Source organism: Apodemus sylvaticus, chromosome 19 (genome assembly GCF_947179515.1).
Source record: "Apodemus sylvaticus chromosome 19, mApoSyl1.1, whole genome shotgun sequence".
NCBI lineage: Eukaryota > Metazoa > Chordata > Mammalia > Rodentia > Muridae > Apodemus > Apodemus sylvaticus.
In genome coordinates this window covers 17940871-17961991 of record NC_067490.1, presented here as the reverse complement: position 1 = coordinate 17961991, position 21121 = coordinate 17940871, and the positions used below count along the sequence as shown (strand labels likewise).

General features: G+C 45.9%; 1 protein-coding gene across 8 annotated transcripts in view; it reads left to right on the top strand.

Moving 5' to 3' along the window:
- Ank3 (ankyrin 3) overlaps positions 1-21121 on the top strand; it is a 600128-nt gene that overhangs the window by 274323 nt on the left and 304684 nt on the right. The window contains exon 1 of one of the 8 annotated variants that reach the window (XM_052163454.1): positions 6935-7048. The exons of the other annotated variants lie outside the window; for them this stretch is intronic. Within the exon in view, the coding sequence (XP_052019414.1) occupies positions 6935-7048 (114 nt within the window). Of the gene's footprint in view, positions 1-6934; positions 7049-21121 lie in introns of those variants that run through there. 8 annotated transcript variants of the gene reach the window in all.

The window sequence follows — 21121 nt, the reverse complement described above, 5'->3', positions numbered from 1 at the left end:
CGGATTAGAATGCTGAGAATGAACTTTATCTATTTTGCCTTTGTAGCACCTGCATGGAGGAGATAAAGGGTGTTCCCTGTCACCTGGTTAATTAGCATGTGAACCTGTGGCTATGTTGGCTGGAGTGTAAAGGGTTAACTCATAGCATTGTGACTGGGGAAAGGTCTGCATTCCTGACCTAGAAAGTAATACTCTGGGAGCTGACCCATGAGTCTGTCCTGTCCACCCTTCCTCTGCTTCCACAGCACCTCATTGTGTGCTGCATTTTAAAATTTGTGTTTATTTCATCTTTCTCTCTCACTGATACTTAAGAGGAGGGACCAAGTTCATTCTACATATATGACCCAGGGACCAGACACAGGACCAGCACAGTGTCACTGGGGGTTGGGAGGGGGGGTCACATGTCCAGTTTGTGAGTAAGTACTTGGTTAACCAAGTGTCTGGAAACCAGGATATGAGTTTGACTCAAGAACTTCCTAGTATCTGCTCTTGAGTTCTTTGTCACTCTTCGAGGTACACTGATATGATACTGCTAGCCACCATAGGTGTGAAATGAACCAGTTAAATGTTCCATTCTCCAGGAACAAAAGCCTCCTCTTTCTATGTGTGTCTACACTTTCAGAGTCAGCAAATGCCAGAGGTGCTGGCCAATTGCTTTTTATTTCTTTATTTCCTTATTTATATTTTAGAACAGGGTCTTGAAGTGTAGCCCAGGCTGACATCATATTCACAATCCTCTTCTCTCTAGTTGTTGTTCTGGGATAGAGTGAACATGTATTCCCTTCTCTGGAGAGTGTGTAATGACAGCTGAGTATCCTTTGATGCTTGCTTTTGGGTCATATCTACTTATAGGAGTACAACTTCTGGCAAATCGGATCCTCTCTTTGTAGATACAAAAGAACTGCTTACGTAAACTCCGTCTGCCCCGTAGAGATAGAATATCCCAGTACAAGTCATTTCTTAGTGGTACATTTTTGAAGGGAGAAACTATACTTTGCTTAACTCAGTGGCAACCTAGATCGGTGGGGACAATTATTTTGATAATTTACATTTTCTTAAGTTTAGCTCTTCAAACATGGACCTATCTGTATTTTATTTCATGGAACTTAAGAGTAGATTGACATGTAAAAATTGTCCCAAATATGCTTGGATGTGTTCAAGTCCCTGACTTGATTATAGATTGTAAATTTGAACTTTTTAAGTACATTAAAAATCTACTAGCTGTTCTCATCCTATTTCAGACCCAACAGCCACCTATGCATACAGACAGCAGCTGATGAGTTCAGGTTAGGATGTCTGCTTAAATAGACCGTCCCTAGATAGCTTCTTTTATTTAAAACACCCAGTGACTTCTGTCACCTACATGGAGAGCATTTAGGAGTGGCGAGCGGGTGTCTTTGAAGTCTTCTGGTCTGCTTCCTCCTCCTGTGGGAACCCAGAGAGGGAAAGGCTGTCAGGTTGGTTCTGTGTGCACACCACCCCTCTCGCCCGCTGAACGTTCATTGCTCTGCCTGGTACTACCAGTGGCCTCTTTCAAGTGGGCAGACATCAGGGGTGTGGCCGCGATGCCTTCCTCCTGCATTTAAGATCCTCCATCCCCCATGCTGTCCTGTGTGTCTGTGAGTGGAAGTCTATGGGGGAAGCCATCCCCCGTGTCTCTGTCCCCATCTGCCTGTGTGAGGTCACTGAAGCAGCTGGCACGCTCGGGACAGCTGGCTCTCTCTTGCAGTGCTGAGGTCAGCCCAGTGAGTTGAATGGACTGTCTTCTCAAGGGACGGAGGGTAGAGCTGGGGCAAAGACAGATGGTACCAAGGCTAGTGCTGGCGGGCCACAGGTGTCGCTCTCCAAGAGGCACACAGCCCACGAGTCCTTCAGAGATACCCAGCCTTGCCTCTCATACCCTTTTAAAAGCGCACAGTGTGTTTCATCTGCAAATGAAGAAGGAGCTTGGTGGCTGAGTTTGGAATTTGCCAGGGCAGATTCTCCCTACTTCCTTTCTTGTTTCTCCACATCATTCAGAGCTTGCTTGGGGGGCTGCTCGTTATTGTCTCTATCTAGGAAGCCAAACTTAGTGAAAACGGATTCATTCTTCTCTGTGAGGGAACAATATTTTGACTCCATTAGGATGGGCCCAAACCCGCGCTATTTCTAAGAACAGGGACATGGATGTTAACAGGAAGTACTGTTCACACCATCTGAGCAGACACTTCACGTCTGCTTACCTGAAGTCAAGCTAAGAAAGCATAGCAATACTACAGCTTGTTTTGAATTTGCTCTCCATTACCCCATGGTAAAGAGTAATGTATAGAGAAGTATATAGAGTCTGTACACTGCCCAGTTTCCATACCTCCACTGCACGCTATTTCTTCAAAGGGAAGATCTGGAAGGAATTAGAGATGTGGTTCTGATCAGTATACACTGTACAAAGTTCTTGAAAGAAATAACTTTAAAACTAGGGAGGAAAAATACACAGCTCTCCTAACCTTATTCACCCAGATGGTCGGGTCATTCCCATAGAAATCACACATACACACACATCGTCAACTGTCTGTGGACTCAGCTCACCGATGCAGAAATGAAACGTGGAATGAATGACTACGAGGAGAGGGCCAAGTGTCAACTGGATGAACTAGTGAAGTCATCAAAGCGTGCCTTGAGATAACGAGGAAGGTATACCAGAATGGAAGAAGGGGGAGGGGACAATCCTTGGCCATGCTATCTTTGCAAATTCTCCTATCGGTTGGTTTTGAGTTGGTTTTCCCACAGAGCATTTCCTCCCAACTGTTGAATCCTCGTTGAGTAATAGTTAAGGAATAACATGCACTTCATTTAGCAATTACGGAAAGCAATTATTACTTTTATTTAGTGGCAGTTTCGTGATCTAACACTGCACCTACAGGGATTATTCTGAATGAAAGTCATCCACTCTGGTAAGCAATCAGGAATGACTTTTTGAATAGAAGTTACTTTCTGACATGGGTTGTGGAAACAGTTTGCACACAGGGAAAGACCAGGACTCTTAGTTGCCGCACGCTTGCTTTGGGGGGCCAAGTCTGACTTCCAGAGGAATGTGGAAGGAGCTGGAATTAGATGCTCTCTGCCTTGCCTCTGGATCAGTCAAGCCGCTGGAGCCTCGCACCCTTGACTCGTGCCTCTCCCATTGGAATTACTGCAAAAAAACCTCGCTGACTAGTAAAGTTTGAAAATCACTCGTGCCCTGTATTTTGAAGGGATGGACTAGGAATTCTTGTAGCTGAGACTTTCACAAACTAAGAACAATTTTCTTTTCTTCATAAAGTCCCGGAGAGCTGGGACTACACTTTTTAATAGTTTGGTGTTCTTTGCTCTGGCCACACTCCTGTCTGTTAGGAGTTTGACTGGAAGGGTTGCTCTAGATGTGAATGGCCACCAACCTGGGTCTGGATGCGCCATCTTGCTTTGTACCTCTGTGTCAAGCAATCCATTCTTGTCGCTGCTGGGAACCCACCACACCCTCCAGGTGGATATGGCCTGTGCCAGCCGGACCATGGTCCAGTCTAACGTCCATTGGAACAGAATGGTTCAAGGAAGCTTTAGTCAACAAATGAAGAAATTGACTCTTTAGTAAAATAGTAAGAATGTAGGATGCACAGGGATGCCTTCCTTGGTAGACTCACTGTTTGGGCTCAGAGCAGAGGATAAAACCACACACTTCTTCTAAGAAAAAACAAAACAAAACAAAAATTCTACTACTCTGCACCTTAGAATATGGTTTTGATGTGCTCCTGTGTTACTAATACAAGGAAGTGCCAATAGAACTTTACTCATTACTGTATCATCAAAGTTACATTGTAGCCTCAGCTTCTGGTCATTTTGGAGAAGCAAAGGATTCTCCTAGAGGGGAGTGCCCCAGTGTTGTGAGCATAAGAAGAGACAGAGGTGTGAGAATATATTCTACAGCAGTGTGGGGGGAGGGGGTGCCTCAGCCGGCCCATGCCGAGGCATCCCTTCCCCCTGAGGGACCAGACGCATGCCTGCATGCCGGTAAAGCGTAGAATAGAGTTTTTCAGGGCCTGGGGAGGGGAGTTAAGGGGGCAGTAGAGGCAGAGAAAGGCAGTGAGAGGGAGAGAGCAGAGAAGCAGAGGTCGGCCATGACCACGTGGAGAGAGGGGGAGGGGAAGAGAGCCCAAGAGGGGGCAAGAGAGAGTCTGAGAGTGAGAGAATAAGAGAGGCCAGAGAGAGAGGATGGGCTGGGCAGCCTCCTTTTATGGTAGGCCACGCCTACCTGGCTGCTGCCAGGTAACGGTGAGGCGGGGCATACCTGGCTGTTGCCAAGTAACTGTGGGGTGGAACTTAGAATCCTAACTCTCAGCTTGTTCCCTTTTACTGGTGGAGATCGATGTTAGTGGATTAATGCTTTGCCAGCCTCCCGTGGAAAAGGTACCTTGATCAAGGGCGTGTATAAATATGCTACATTTTAAAAGTATCATTAGTGTCTATACAGGGAGGAGAGCAGATCCTGAAGCCAGAGGGAGAGTAGCCAGTTTTGTAGCTGGCTGCCCTCTTCAGCTGGCTGCCACTGTGTGAGTATTCCTCAAAAGTGTGGGACTTAGAGAGATGCCACACGAAATCTCCGTGTCATCCTTTTCTCTGCCCCGCTTACGTTTTGCGGGGGGAAGAATCCTGGTGGGAAACTCTAAAGCCACTAATGTTTCCCACCCAGTGAAGGGCTCGTCTGCTTTTGAATTTGAGTTAGATTTAACTCTCTGCCTTCATGGTCTTTGGTCTGCTTCCTGCTGGATAAGATAGTCTGATGGGCAATATAGACTTTAGAAACTGTGTGTGTGTGTGTGTGTGTGTGTGTGTGTAGCACATGACCACCTCATCTATCATTTCCTAGGTACTGCCACCTTCCTTTTTTAAGGCAGTATCTCTCATTGGCCTAGAGCTGACCAAGTACACTGAGCTGGCCAGTGAGCCCCTGGGGCTTGCGGTCTCTACCTCCCCAACTTGGATTCCAAGTGTGAGCCATCAGGCCTGTCTACTGTGTATCCAGTGTGGGTTCTGGAGACCATAGGCAAGTTTTTAATGATACACCATTTCCCCATCCCTGAAGTGTGTTCTTTGTGAAGATGCTTCTGTAGACATCAAGCCTGTCGTGTGATTAAGTGTCCATAGGACGCCCTCATCTGCTGTGTGACCCAGGTGCTTCTCATGTGATCTCAGCAACATGTGTGTGCCATCTACTTCTATGAAAAACGGCAGGCCGTGGGCCCTACATCTTCCACGTCCTGGAACCTACCTGTCCAAAGTCTAGAGGGCCTTCCATGGATGAGAGGGACCTTTGATATCTATCGCACAACAGCCTGTGGGTACCTGCTGAGAGTTTCATTCAGTGCTCTAGACATAAACCAGGTGCAAAAACAGCTCCGTGGACCCCCAACCCAAGCCCTACGATGCGGTGGGCTTAGCGAGCTCTCCGTTCTGCAGCGTAGAGCTTCCTCCTCAGTGTGTCCACCTCCTGAGTTAAGGCCCGCTGTGCTCACACCACGCTCTGGAGCCTCTCTTACCATTTCCCTTACTTTCTTGGCGATATGGAGATGTCTTCACTTGAGCCCACAGGCTTTCGGCCTGCTCTAGCATTTCAGGTCTTTCTTGCTAAAACGGTCAATGTCAGCGCTGGTGGTGTGTGGGTGTGTGTATGTGTGTGTGTGTGTGTGTGTGAGCATGTGTATGTCTGAGTGTGTGAGTGTATATACGTGTATATATGTGTGAGTGTGTGTTTGAGTATGTCTATGTGTGTGTATCAGTGAGTGTGTATATATGTGTGTGAGTGTGAGTGTGTATGAGAGTGTGTTTCCTTCCCTACTTAGATCTCTTCCAGTGCACTCTCAGAAGACACCAGCATCTCTGACCCATGCTGCTGCTTCTCCTCTCACAATGAATATTCAGAGGCTGCAGTCACCGAGGACTCAGGTCCTACTAATAGTAGCGTGATTACCATGAGCCCTGGCATGAAAGCCACTGGGAAACTCTGATGACAGCCCCCCTGCCCTGCTCTCTGCCCCTCACACCGCAGTAGAGGAGAGTCCCGGGGAACCTCTGAATTGGGCATCTGTCACTCACCACAGTGGGCTCATGCCTTTCTGGATAGTGTGCTGTCACGAGCGTGTTGTTTTTAAAAAGACAACAGACCCTTCTGTAGTCCTCTCCACGAAATGCATCAGGACTAACCGGGCATAATGGATGCCCTGTTGAGGCCAGCAATGCATGCATTGTTTGCCTGAAAATTCTCTCAGCGTCTCCCTGGGAAAACGTGGCTGGTTTATTTTATATATTTCGCCACCGTCAGCAGTTGAACTCAAGCTGCTCCGTTCTCTGAAGGGTTAATTTTCGCTCGTTGCGGATCTAGGCTGATGGATAAATTGCAGTCCTTTCTCCTTTTTGTGTGTGTGTGTGTGTGTGTGTGTGTGTGTGTGTATGTGTGTAGGATTCTGAAGCCGTTTCTTCAGAATTAGTGCTGGCTTCTCGGCTGCCGCATGTGTGGTGACTCCAGATCTTTCTCCTTTACAAGAGCCACCCTTCGCTGCGTTCCCCCTTTGGAGGAATCACTTAGACACTTCCAGCTGGTGGCAGGGGATGCGGCCATAACACAGCTCCTCCGGTCCCAGCTGCCTCCACTACAGCCTCTGCACCGGGATGGCCGCCCTCTCCGCGAGTGGGGAAGGCTCAGCAAGGTGTAGGATGAAATCCGGCCCCTGCTGTGGTGGGTTTTGAAGTCGGCAGTTTCCCCAGCATCTCTGCCTCTCTGCCTCTCCGATGCCTCCCTGCCTTTTCTGCTCAGGCTCCTCTCCTGTGAGGGCTATGCTGCTCTATGCCTGATTAGAGGTACCCAAGGAGATCACCTTTTCAGAGAAATCTCCGCGCGCTTGACAGGGTCTTTTTTCAATGCATCATGGCTCACGCCGCCTCCCAGTTAAAGAAAAACAGGGATTTAGAAATCAATGCCGAAGAAGAGACTGAGAAAAAAAGAAAACACCGCAAACGGTCCCGGGATCGCAAGAAAAAGGTAGCTATGTGTGCAGTGGCCTCTCATCTTTGTGTATGGATCTCCTTCGACATCTGTAGCAAGCATGGAGAACTCTTTTCACGCACAGCATAGACCGTAAATTGGGAGTAGAGATGGGGGGCTATCGGTAAAGCGTGGTCACAGGCTGGGCTTGGGCCAAGGGATGGGTTTCTCCTGGGAGGGGGGAGGTGTAGGGTTGGGGGGTGTGATTGCAGGTCTCTGCAGAAGGTGCGCCTCACTTTACAGAGGCTCCGGCACGTTTGGGTAACACACAAGGGTGTTGCCAAGGAGTTAAAGTTACTTTCTTTGCAGCTGGGTCAAGGTTAAATTGACCGCAGGTGACTTGTGTTTGCGGGAGAGCCGGGCCTTTGTACTTCTTAGAGGGCTGTTGTGCGGAAAAAGAGCTTTGTGTTGGAAGTATGTCACATGTGTGCCCGTCTCGGTAGCTTTGTGACCTCAAGCTGGTTCCTATTCTGCCTTCTTGCTGTCCTTGGGCCTCTTATCTCTAGGAGGCATTTTTTTTTTTCCAGCTGGTGTTCTGGAATGGAAATGAGCTACTAGAAATAACTTCTTTTTTTTTTTTTTTTTTTTTTTTTTTTTTTTTTGGTGGTTAAATAGAGCTAAAATCAGAGGTTTGAGTCTTACCTGCTGGGCAAGAGTGATCCCAAATGCAGGAATTCCTGTGACATGGGAGTGGAGGAGAGAGCCCTGCAGCCTTCATCACTGATGGCCTGAGATCAAAGCCCTGATGGGGCACTGTGTACCCCCTTTCTGATGTCTAGGACCAGGTGAGGGGGGAGAAACAGGAGAGATTCTGGGCCAGAGGTATTTCATTGCAGCTAAAGATTTCTAACTATTTGATAGCTTTGCCCTTTAGGATGACTCCTGGGTACTGGCTGCTCTGTGATGCTCCAAAGGACTTTCCCTGCATGGCAATTAATAGAATTTGACCAAAACCCAGTGAACTGAATATGGAAGCCGGTCATAAAGCATTTTGATGTGTCTTTGTGTGAATACCCCAAGGGAAAAGAGGCTTTTCTATAGTTCTCTGCCTTGATCTGTCTGCTTTGCAAATGACATGCAAATTCCATCCATCTAATCTACTTCTCTTCATGAGAGAGACTGCTATTGGGGTGAGGGGTATCTTTCCCAGTTCCTTTGGGGTTAGGAGTAGGCCTTCTGAGTTTTTTTGTGACAGAATAGCCTGTAGGAGATAGAATTTGGAGGGCTGCGGTGGTTTTGCGGCAAGATGTTACATTTGCACAGTTTCCCTTGGGGTGCTGGTGTAAATAAACTCCTTGAATGTGCTCTCATAAAAAGTACAAACTTGGGGTAAGGAATTCTGTGATGGCTTATTTCCAAACCTCGTATAGCAGAGTTAGGAGATGATCGATTTGCTAGGCTCTAGTTTTGCTTTATTCTATGAGGTTCGGCTAGGCGAAGGTCAATATGGATGGCCTCTTGCCAGATAACCCTGCCTCCACTCTCTGATGCTGAATGGCCTTCTATGACACCAAGGTACAGGAATATATATATATATATATATATATATATATATATATATATATATATATATATATATTCAGTGTCACCCTGAAGGTTGATGGCAGGCCCTGTGTAGCGCAATGGCTGTCCTGGACCCTGTTTTTGGCTAGGAAGCCACACAGGGAAGGGTGAGGTAGAGTTGCTTCAGGACTCACTGAGCTGGAGCAAAAGCTTCGTGGACCAGAATGCTTTGCTAGAAGTGTGACAATCTGCCCAATGTAAATCTCTTAGCAACCGGAGGGCCACATAACGCAGTATCAATATCGCCATTGTGGACAGGCAAGCTGATGTAGATACATTGTTCTCAGGACGCTCAAACAGGAGCTGCAGAAAGTGGCTCAGGAATGACACTATCACTTTGTCACAGTTGTATTACCTGAGAAACAACACCCCGTGGAAGACAGACCCCATGGTCAGATTTTTTTTTCACTGAAGGCTTTTAATGTACAGAGTTACAGTTTGGTTACTTTGAAGACAAACTCCCTAACCACTTTGTATCCGAATGTAACTTCCATTCTCTGAATTGCTGGGCTTTGAGCCTCTCCTGAACCTTTTCCTAGAATCCTAATCAGGGTCAGTGCGAGATGCGTTGTTCCACAGGACAGACCCTGTGCCAGTAGAAGGGAAAAGCAGTTTGTAAATATTGCTTTGTGGTTATTTGTGAGGATAGTTGTTGCTAAGCAGAACTATCCTCTAGGATCTTCTAAAAGTAATAGTGACCACTCTCAGACAACCCTTTATAGAAAAGCTTAGGAAGTATCTAAGCTACTGTTATATAAAAGATCCTCTGACTTAGAAATGGAAGATTTTGGACCATGGGAATCCCACAGTTCAGGTTTAAGCAAGCCCAAGATAACCCTGTCTTGACTGTATGACACAGCAGCAAACATCATGAGCTAAGATTAAATATTATAGTCTAATCAGAATGCCTAGGAACGGTAATGCCAGACTGACCTCCACTGGGTTTCTTGAAGTCCAGTTAACTGCACATTTATTTTTTGTTTTAGATAATGTTAACTAGGAGCACAGGTTCTCTCTCTCTCTCTCTCTCTCTCTCTCTCTCACTAAAAATGCTAATGAATTCATAATTAGTTGAATTTTAATAAAGATGCTTTATTTTGGGTAACTCAAGTAGTTTTAAGTGGGTTAAAAAAGAAATGCATCTCTAATGCCTTATTGGGGATTGAAGGTGGGGGGTGTTATTAGAGATGGACCCCAGGTCCTCGCACATGCTCAGGGCCCACTCTCCAGCTGAGACCTGTCCAGGCCCCTCATTCTGTTTGAAGTGGCTACAAGCGAAGCTTTAATGGATATTGGTTTAAAGACAGATAGTTGCTCCCATAGCTCCCTGTGGATCTTTCTGACATAGTTCTGTTTGCCTGTACACATGCCTCCCCTAATGGGTAGCTGAGGGCTTTCAGCAGAAGAAGGCAAGCCAAAGCGGGCACAATGCCCTAACTAGGTGATGCCAGGCCTCTGTTCTTGGCAGCTTGCAGAGAGAAACTATGTCACCGGCCCATAGGTATGTGTGTGAGTAGATGGCCCAACCTGCCCCGGACCCAAGGAGGCCTGAGCTTTCTTCTGGCAGCGCCCGTGTGGTTTCTGCATGCCCCCCGCTGCCATCATCCATGTTCTCTGCATGTTCTGCCCTCCCCCCACCCCCATGAGCTATTAGTGCTTTTCTGCACTGAGAACCATCCAGAAAAATAAGTCTAATTGATGTAGTACCTTGTCACCAGACATATATATATCTGCTTGTTTATATTTACAATATCTGGTAAAACAAAAAAAAAAAATCAAACCAAAGCAAACCAAACAAAACCCTTGAAGGCTGCCTGAGGAAACCTTGTGCTCAGGTTCTATAGAGTTTTTTATGTCTCTGGGCATAGCTGACACAATGCTGGGTCCTGGCATAAACTGGAAATCATGTGAGTAATTCTGAGTTGTGAATACAATCATTTCTGATTGCTAGAGGTTGAATCTGAATAATCAATAGTGAAGTAGAAATAAAGTCCCACTGTTTCATTCTTACATTTGTTCATTCATTCAGTCATTGTGGGTGAGATGAGTTCTACCAATCAGAATTGGCCGCGATGTTAGATACAAAGTTAAAAAAGAAAATAGCTGTGTCAGTATGAAACTCCTAAGACAGATGAGAAGAAAGATAAACCCACCTTCCATCATCCTCCACAGGGCAGAAAAAGCACCCCGAAGAACTTTACAGAGACTTCCCTACCTCAGTTTTCTAGAACAGGTTCAGAGAAGGATCTGAGCTTGGAAGGACAAGGCAGGAATGTTGGGACCCTGGTGCCCAAAATGGTGACCACAGGAGAAACCACTGGGCTACAAGGAAAGCAGACAGTATTTTGGAGTGCTTTGGGGGGAAATGGAGGTTTGAGTATCTGGACATCAGAATATTCAGACCTATATGTGTGACATCCTACAGGGATTGGCCAGATTCCTGCTCCAAGGTGGCAGGGCGGCTGTCCTGTGGCAAGGCCTCTGTCCTGGAGCAAAGTGTTGCTTGTCAGTGTTGTAGACATCAGCAGCAGCAGAGCAGTCAGGAAGCTGAGGTGGCGATCCAGGCAGGAGATGCTGGGAGCCCAACCCGGGGGAGGGCGGGGATCTGCCAACAGAGAGGGGGTGTGGCATGCAAAAGATATTTAAGGGAAGACGCAGTGGAATTTGGCATTGGCTCGTAGGTGGGAAGTGAGAAGAAATCAGATTCTAGGGATGCTGCCAAGTTGCTGGCTCAAGGGAGAAAAGAAAAATCACATTTCCTGGATTTGTCAAGTCTTTGCTTCCAGGACCATTAAGCTGACCAGGTGCCTTGCCCCAGGTGGGGCTTTCTTTGCATTGCCTTGTGGGCAGAGGCTCGTTTGACATTCGAAAGAACCTGGCAGGGTGTGTTTTTAGTACCCCCATATTGCAGATAAAGAAACTGAGTCATAAACCAGCAGACTGATGTCTGGCGTTCCCACACCTGGGTCTCAGGAAGCTCCATTGTGGCCTGTCCAGTTCTCTTGACATGCTATTATTGCATGGGTGCTATGTGACATCCATTTTGTCGCTACTGTATATACAATAGACTTGTGGGGAAGATGGCTCCGTTGCTAAAGTGCCTGTTGTAGATAGCGTGATGGCTGGAGTTTGGTCCTCAACACTCACATAAAAAAGATGCACGTGCTAACGTGCGCCTGTGATCCCAGGGATGGAGAGGCGGGAACAAGCAGATTTCTGTGACTCGCTGGCTCGCTATCTTCACTGAAGGTGCAGCCCGGGCCACAAAATGACTTTGAAAAGAATGAAAGATTGAGGGCTCCTCAAGGATGACACAAGAGGTCGACCTCTGACCTCTATATGCACATGCCCGCACACAGGTGCCTCCATTCGAACACATATAAGCACAAGAAGAAAATTTTAGAAATGATAAATGGTCTTCTTTCAGAAAGTTTTGTAAATGAGAATTTGTGGTTTATACCAGAAATCTCGACTCAGCAGGCATCTCAGAATAATTCAGCATCTTGGTGGGACTATCTTTCTCGTCCTCTGGGTAATATAGTTTAAGGTTTTACTTGAAATTTCTGCCTTTCAGTGTTCATTTTGTGGTATGTAAATGTTTTACCTGCATGCATGTCTGTGTACCATGTCTGAGGCCAAAAAAAAAAAAAGGGCCTCAAATCCCCCACCCCGCTGCCCCCAGAACTAGAGTTACATAGAGTTTAGAGGGTCCTAGGGAAGAGCATCCAGTCCTCATGACTTCTGAGCCAGTTGAGCCCCCAAGTTCTGTGTCCTTAAGATGCTTTTGAACGCTACAAATGAAAATTACCAACACTAGTGCTTCAAAGACACACCAGCTTACTGGCATCTCAGGCGTGCACACGTGCCTGTACTATGTCAGAGGGATCCTAAGAGATTAACATTTTAATCTCCCTTCTCCATGGCACGGATATTCTTTTTAATCTCCATTTGTTCTTAAAAGGATTTGCCTAATGTCTTGTAGGGAGTCCGTGGTGGACGTAAACTTCTTGTGTAAGGCCAAAGCATCAAAGGGCTGGGAGCAGACTTCAGAATATGTGAACTGAGTCTCCTGCTGCCATGTTTCATGTGTCCTGACATGTTATGGTTTCCCTCATTCCTAGCCAACCAGGTATTTGTGTTGTAAAATGCTGGGTTGTACATTCATCCTGTAACTGGGCTCTTACAGGATGTGATTGCTCAAACCCTCCAGAGCTTGTCCCGTTTCCTTATTTATCAAGAAGAGAGATCCCAGGTCTCTGGGGGAGCGCATTCTCTCTATTACTATTACTGTTTACTATTACTGTACTTGATGTGCTGAGCTGTGATTATGGGTTTTCATGCCTAGTTCATCCAGGAGACCACACTCTTTGAGGCCAGGTCATAATGATTGGCTATAAACAAACTGAGTCTTGTTGCGTCAGAAGATGGGGTCGGTTGGCAGATGGAAGATTGGATGGGTGGATGGAAGGTAGTTCTGTGTAATGATTATGAGCACAGGATGGAGGTTAAGGTTGGATGCTAGCATTACCACTGGACTGCGTGACCTCAGAGGAGCTTTGACCTCTCTGGGCCTTGATCTCTTCATGTGCAAATCATCTGTCATTGTAGTGTGTGTGTGTGTGTGTGTGTGTGTGTGTGTGAGTCACAGGCCACAGAGAGAGCCAGTGAATGTCTGGAGAGCAGGTTGGTACAACAGAAGAACCACCTAGCATTAGCTGTTCGCTGCCATTGAGAACCAACAGAGGAACAGAAAAATAAATTACATCACTCACATCCAGCACCTTCAGGAGTTCTACCAGTTAACTCCCAGAGTCCCACAGGTCAGCTCCTGAGGAACATCTTGCAGAGCACAGAAGGGTGCTTAACTCCCTGGTGGGAACTCTTGACTAGTACAGCATTACCCTGGGGACAAAGAAGATATCTGCGTAAAGACCTGTCAGCCAGCAGTCTGTTTCCTGACCTTACTCATGCCATGCTACAACCTTCCTTCCATCATTTTCTCTCATCTGTTCATTCAAAACACTGTACATTCTTTCGGTATCGATCAGCTAGCATAGCAAGCCATGCGAAATCATATTACATATAAGTGATACATTCATTAATATGTCTGAATGTGTTATTTAAACTCAGAGGTTTAGGGCCTTTTCTACTACAGTTTGTTTGCTTGTTTTTGTTTTTGTTTTGTTCCCCAAGATAGGGTTTCTCTGTGAGGTCCTGGCTGTCCTGGGACTCCTTTCGTAATCCTTCAGCTCAGAGATCCACTTGCCTCTGCCTCCCAAGTGCCAAGATTAAAAGCGCGCACCACAACACCCAGGTTTATGTTTTATATATATATTTTTAAGATACCTTTTGTTAGTTCTTTGGGAATTTGAGTTTTGAGCATATTCACCCCTCCCCCAGTTCATCCCCTATCTATTCTCCCCGCCCACCCAACTTTGTGACTTCTTTTTGTTCCCCACCCATCAAGTCCAGCCTCTGCTTCCCATCTTTTCATAGATGTGAGGCCTTCCAGTGGAGTGTCAGCTTACCAGTGACACCGCTCTTAAGGACACTGACGCTCCCTCTTCCAGAAGCTAGATCAGGAGCTCCTTGGCAAGGGGTGGGATCTTCCTGCCCCATGCTGGAATTTGGTCTGGCCCAAGTTTGTATATGACTTGAGAATCCCATAATAGCCACTGTGAGTTCACATGTGTAGCTGCCCTGCTCTGTCCTGTACCCGTTTACTGCCTCTGGCTCTTACAGACTTTCTGCCCCACCCATCCCCCCCTTTTCTGCAATGGTCTCTGAGTCTTAGATGGTGCAGTATAAATGGTTAACTTATGGCTGAGTGATCCACTATATCTTATTCTCTGCACCTTGCCAATTTGGGGTTTTGGGGTTAATGGCTATCTACTGCAAAAAAGAGGTTTCTCAGATGAGGGCTGAGCAATGCCCTACAGGTATAACAATAAGTCTCTGGGAGTAATTTTAATATTTTTTCCACCTAGAATATAGACCTACAATTTGTTTAGCTACATATTCTTGTCCCAGCAGTGGTGCCAGGTATGGGTTTCTTCCTGTGAAATGGAATTTAAGTCCCATCAGAAAGTGGTTGGTTGCTCCCATGCTGTTCATGCCAGTACTGCACCCGTGAGTGTGTCTTGCTGAGCCAGTGTCATCGCAGCTCTTCAAGTCCCACTGTAGCTGTTGATACCCATTTTTCCATTCCTCTTCAGGCCCCTTATAATTTTTCTGTATGCTAATTTTCCTTTTTGCAATGGGATGCACCCATAATCTGTGTATGTTGCTTTCTGGAATCCCAACACAAAAAGATGTTCACTTTTCGTAAGTTTCCTTAGGGAGATTCCAGCAACAGGAAAGTGTGTTTTGACCCTATCACATGCACCTGTCTATTTATGTGGTAAAACCATCCGTGGAGTGTGGTGACCCACACCTTTCACACCAGCACTCAAGAGGCAGAGGAGTGAGGTCCAGTGCAGCCAGGGCTATGTAGTGAGCGCCTGGGCTCCGTACTGGTATCACAAAGGAGGGACTTCTAGACACCCCACTTCTCCCTCTTAGATAGCTCTTGCCTCGGTCTACACAGACAGGTAAAGGATTATAAGCAAGCACAGAAATAAGTATTGTGGATTTCCTGCGTGCTTGGGCCTTCTGCATCCTTCATAGTCTTCATGATTGTGTCCGTGTTATAGGAACACGGTGTGATCCATGTATTCAGAGGTCAACACCTATGCAGCCTGCCCTGGGTCTGTACCATTCTCATTCCCTTGTTAAGACTATCACAATCTTGAGTGAGGTTTTCTTAGGGTCTCTACTAATGGTTGTCCAAGGTGAACCCAACTACAAGAAAATAATGACCCTTATTGAGAAACTGAAAGTTAAATGGATTTAGGAGTTGAAATTTTTATTAGTTGTTGATGTTTAGATGCAAATGCCTAAAATTGTATGTACAGCTGCCCTTCAGATAATGCAGTTACACATTTAAAGTAGTGTTCAAGCATACTCTAGGCTCTGAAAGGTGTTTATTTATAGATGTTGACGTATAGATTCAACATGAAAGGGGAATGCCTGTATACACCATGGTATCATCCTAATTTCATTCTGAAGAAGCATTTGCCTAGAGAGAGAACTTTTGAAAACCAATAACTCCTTGTAGTAGTTTTGCTCAACTTGGAATTCTTCTGGTCCATATATAATAAAAGAGATCAAAGCAATAGAACCCTACTTTGAATCTTTAGCACACAGTCGGGGTTTTATTCTGGGCCCTGTCTGATTCTCGGAAGATGTTAGGCTGTTGGAGAACCAAAGTACCATGAAATCCGATGGTCATCTGCCTCCAGGACAGGAACCATCTATAGAAGGCGCCGTCTCTAGTCTACTGTTTCTCAGTCACTAGTACTCTTCTAAATAATTAAGATGGATCAAAGCCCACCATTCTCATCTAACGCATATATAGCTCTACTTCCTCCATGTGTGGACCTCATAGGAGAGAGAGAGGGAAAGGGGGAGAGGAGGGGAGGGAGAGAGGGAGAGGGTAGGGGAGAAGGAGAGGGAAAGGGAGAGGGAGAGGGAGAGGGAGAGAGAGAGGGAGAGACCACGGGGGCAGTAGGAAGGAAATTAGGAAATTGGTCTAGGGTGTTCTAGGTTCTGAAGGTGGAAATAGCAACACATTTGTCATCCACGTAGGGATGTCTCTACAGACCTTGCGACTTCAATCATCCAAACAGTAGTATTTTATCCCAGTGAAATGTAGTTTCGTAAGAAGTCTATGAAGGACAAGAGAGTTGGTTCAGTGGGCAAAGTACTTGCCTCACAAGGGGGAGAAACTGAGTTTCTATCCCCAGAATGCACCGATCGATCCCACAAAGGGATGGAGACAGAGACAAGAATACCAGTGATTCAGGTCAGCTAGCGTAGCATATGCACGCTCACATGTACACACCACACACACACACACACATACACACACACACTAAAACCAGAAGTCCATATAGTTGAACATATGAAAGCACGGTTAATTTTAAGAGGACCAGGACATCAATAAGGCATGTAAACATGTGGGATAGAGAGAGGCCTGGGAATAGGGGTGAGTGTCCCTCACTGTGACCGAGGCCGGAAGTCAGTTCACAGTGAAGCTGCTATCGATTGGCGACGAGGCCTGGAACGGCACCTCTTGGGGTGTCAGTTCCCATATTGATCAACGGGGATATTTATTGTTTTAGCAGAGACACAGTAAAGCAGCTCACGCTGCCAGCTTCCCAGAATCCAGGGAGCTGCTTAGCAAGTTTCCCAGCCTCTGTTCCTGTCACGTGGCCTTAAATGGACTTGAGCAGCTACAGCCGAAGAGGAGGGGGAGGAGGCTAAGAAAACTTGAGACTGCTTTTGAGTTCTTCTGCAGCTCAGAAGCAGTTGTTAGTACTCTGTGATATGACTCACGGCATTGACTGATGGCTGACCTTGTACAAACGCATCACTGACCCCACATAGCGTTTGAGTGCCACGGGTTCGGACACTCTCCCTCGACCCTTGGGGAATTAGATGGACCATTCTGAGAACTCCTCCCGAAGAGTCCTGTGTTAACTACACTTGGCATTCATTAACATCATCGTTAATTAGTTTCTCGGTTTCTGCATGATCACCTACGTAGCCATTCAACAGTGCTCGAGAACCTATGCACGTGGACAGGCAAGATGGCTCAGCGGGTTAAGGCACCTGCCTCCAAGTCTGACAACGTGGGTTCAATCTTTGGGACCCACATGGTAGAAGAAGAGAAAAATGACCCCCGAAAGTTGTCCTTTGACACAAATGGGCGGTAGCACATCCCCTATGTAGAAATGACCAGTGGAATCAACAGTTTTCAAGAACTGTGTCCACAGAAAAACAATTCCCTGAATAAATGGCCTTCATTTTGCAAACTGAGCCAGAAATGTTGACAGATTTATTTGGCAAAGGGTAGCTTCTTGCGCTGTGTGACCCTTCACTATCTACAAGACGTGTAATGCATATGTGTGTGTGTGGGGGGGCATACATCTGTGCATGCATATCTACATGAATAGGAGTCAGTAACAGTTTTCTACCCCCTGTACAATGTCCGCAGAAGAGGTAATGTAACAGTTTTATGCTTGTTGGGGAACTGAAGGGAGAATGAATGTTCTGACCTCCAGAACGCGTAGTAATCTATGGGCCGTTCATCAGCCTGACCACTTCTGCCAAATTCCTAACTTACTGTACTATACGGCTTCTGTTTTAGTCAAGCGTCTGTTGCTGCTGCGTGGTCCAAAGCAACTCAGGAAAGAAAAGGATTATTCTTAAAACCCTCAGGTCACTGTCCACAAGTGAAGGAAGTCACGACAGGAACCTGGAGGCAGGAACTGAGGCAGAGGCCTTGGGGGGGGGGGGAAGTGCTGCTTACAGCCTTGCTCCCCAACACATGTCTGACTTGTTTTCATATATCATTAGGACCACCTGCTCCAGAACGGTATTACTCCTAGTGTACTGGGCCATACCACATCAATTAGTAATTAAGATAATACCCCACAGACTTGCTTACAAGCCAATCTTATGGAGACATTTTCTCAATTAAGGGTCCCTCTTCCCAGATGGAGGACACAGTCTTATCACCGTACACCCATAACTTTTGCTTTTTTTTAATTTTTTTTTTTTATTTTATAAAAATCTCAGCGGGAGCCTGTGGCATAGAATTTGCCCCTTCCTTTATTAATTGATCCGTAAGTCATTGACCTAAGAGGGCCAGATTAGGCATGCAAAATGAATCAGTGTGTGGAGTTCTAGTGACTGCGAAGGTTACAATTTCCTGTTTAGGAGAACTGGGCCTCAGAAGTTCCAGTGTGTTACCTAATGTGCCATGACTCACAATGTGTAAAGGGGAAATTCCAGCCCAGCTGAGCCCCTCGTCCCATCCTGTGCCTTTCCCACAACCCTGCGCCTACTAGAGTGGTCCCCATGTCACTCCTGGGAGCACCTTTTCTCCACAGCGAGTCGTACATGCCATGCTGGGGACCCTTGCATGAGACCCTGTCTTGCCTTTTATCCCTATCTCCTGGGGACGTGACAAACTGGGACGCTGTGAATGAAGGCTGACAACTTGATGTTACTACAAATCATCTTCACTTCATTCTTTGCAAATTCATCTTCCCTTAAGAAGGCCGTATTCCTAACAGCAATAGTGATACGTGTAATGAATCCCTAAAACGTTTGTATTTTTGAAGCATAATAGCAAATAGTTTTTTGCATAGCTGACTGGCTCTTTTGGTTCTTCTTTAATAAGTCTTATCTCCATGTTTTCCATGGTCTTCCATTTTATCCCAATCGTTTGGTGAAATGACTAGAGTTTGTTAGTAGCTTACCCCAACACAGGCTAGGTTTCAGAAAGTAGAAATCCAAATGCAATGAAGAGAAAGGTAAGAGGCTGGCATCAACATCGGAAAGCTCTTTGAAAAGATGACAGAGTGTTAAAACTGAATCCCAGTGGGGTTTGTCAAACATCCCTGATTTTCAGTATTAAAAAAAAGAAGAAAAAAACCTAGCTCCCCCATTGGGGACCCTGTGCTCAGTTCAATGGCTGGCTGAGAGTGTCCCCCTCTGTGTTTGTCATGCACTAGCAGAGCCTCCCAGGTGACAGCTGTATCCGGCTCCAGTCAGCAAGTACTTGTGGGCATCGATAATAGTGTCTGGGTTCTGTAACTGTATATGGGATGGATTGCTAGGTGGAGTAGTCTCTGGATGGTCTTTCCCTCAGACTCCACTCCACGCTTTGTCTCTGTATCTCCTTCTATGGGTATTTTGTTCCCCCTTCTAAGAAGGACCAAAGTATCCATACTTTGTTCTTCCTTCTTCTTGAGTGTCATTCGATCTGTGAATTGTGTCTTGGGTAGGACTCAAGGAGCTGAAGGGGTTTGCAGCGTCATAAGACGAACAACAATATAAGCTACCCAGTTCTCCCAGAGCCCCCAGGGACAAAAGCATCAACCAGATAGTACATGGTGTTATCCATGGCTCCAGACACATAGTCAGCAGAGGATGGCCTTGTTGGACATCAAAAGGAGGAGAAGCCTCTGGTCCTGGAAAGGCTCGGTGCAGCAGTGTAGTGGAATACCAGGACAGGGGAGCAGGAGGGGGTTGCTTGGGGAATAGGGGGAGGGGAGATGGCTTATAGGACTTTCCAGTGATGGGGGGAGGGGCAGGAAAGGGAAAACCATTTGAAATGTAAATAAAGAATATATTTAATTTAAAAAAAAGGGAAAAATATCTCCTGGCCTTATCAGTGGTCTTAGCTTCCCCTTAACTGTGAGAGCAATGGACACAAATGAGGTCTAATTTTAGGGGAATTAAAGAGATTAGTTAAGACAGTAGATGTAAATACTCAAATTAATGGCTTTTAGGTTCTGTTAGCAAACTCAGCTTGAAGCCTTAGGAAACCCACCAGCAAATGTTAGGTTTGATGGTTCGTAAGATGATTGACAGGTACCAAAGGCTGTTGTTTCCATTAATGCTTGAATAAATCTTTTTAAGAATGCTGGAGCTATTCCCATTTTGTCCGTGGAAGAGGAAGGAAGAAAAACTGAGACTTGGAAGTTGAATTTATCAATGATAGACAAAAAATAATGGCAGAACTCAACCCCCTGACTGTGAGAGTACGGGGTGTCCCTCTGAGTTCTCTCTCACTATTCTAGGGACAAAATTTTCACAGACATAGGAGGCTTTATGCCTGGAGAGATCGTTCACTTTGGTTGTGTAGGGTTTTGTGTGTTCCTAATCAGTTTCATGGCATACATCTGCCTCTAAACACCAATGATAGCTCGTTACACAATAGACCGCACAAAAGGTATCTTTTTTTTTAAATGTTTTTTATTCGATATATTTTTTATTTACATTTCAAATGATTTCCCCTTTTCTAGCCCCCCCACTCCCCGAAAGTCCCCTAAGCCCCCTTCTCTCCCCCTGACCTCCCACCCGCCCCTTCCCACTTCCCCGTTCTGGTTTTGCTGAATACTGCTTTACTGAGTCTTTCCAGAACAAGGGGCCACTCCTCCTTTCTTCTTGTACCTCATTTGATGTGTGGATTATGTTTTGGGTATTCCAGTTTTCTAGGTTAATATCCACTTATTAGTGAGTGCATACCATGATTCACCTTTTGAGTCTGGGTTACCTCACTTAGTATGATATTCTCTAGCTCCATCCATTTGCCTAAGAATTTCATGAATTCATTGTTTCTAATGGCTGAATAGTACTCCATTGTGTAGATATACCACATTTTTTGCATCCACTCTTCTGTTGAGGGATACCTGGGTTCTTTCCAGCATCTGGCAATTATAAATAGGGCTGCTATGAACATAGTAGAGCATGTATCCTTATTACATGGTGGGGAATCCTCTGGGTATATGCCCAGGAGTGGTATAGCAGGATCTTCTGGACGTGAGGTGCCCAGTTTTCGGAGGAACCGCCAGACTGCTTTCCAGAGTGGTTGTACCAATTTGCAACCCCACC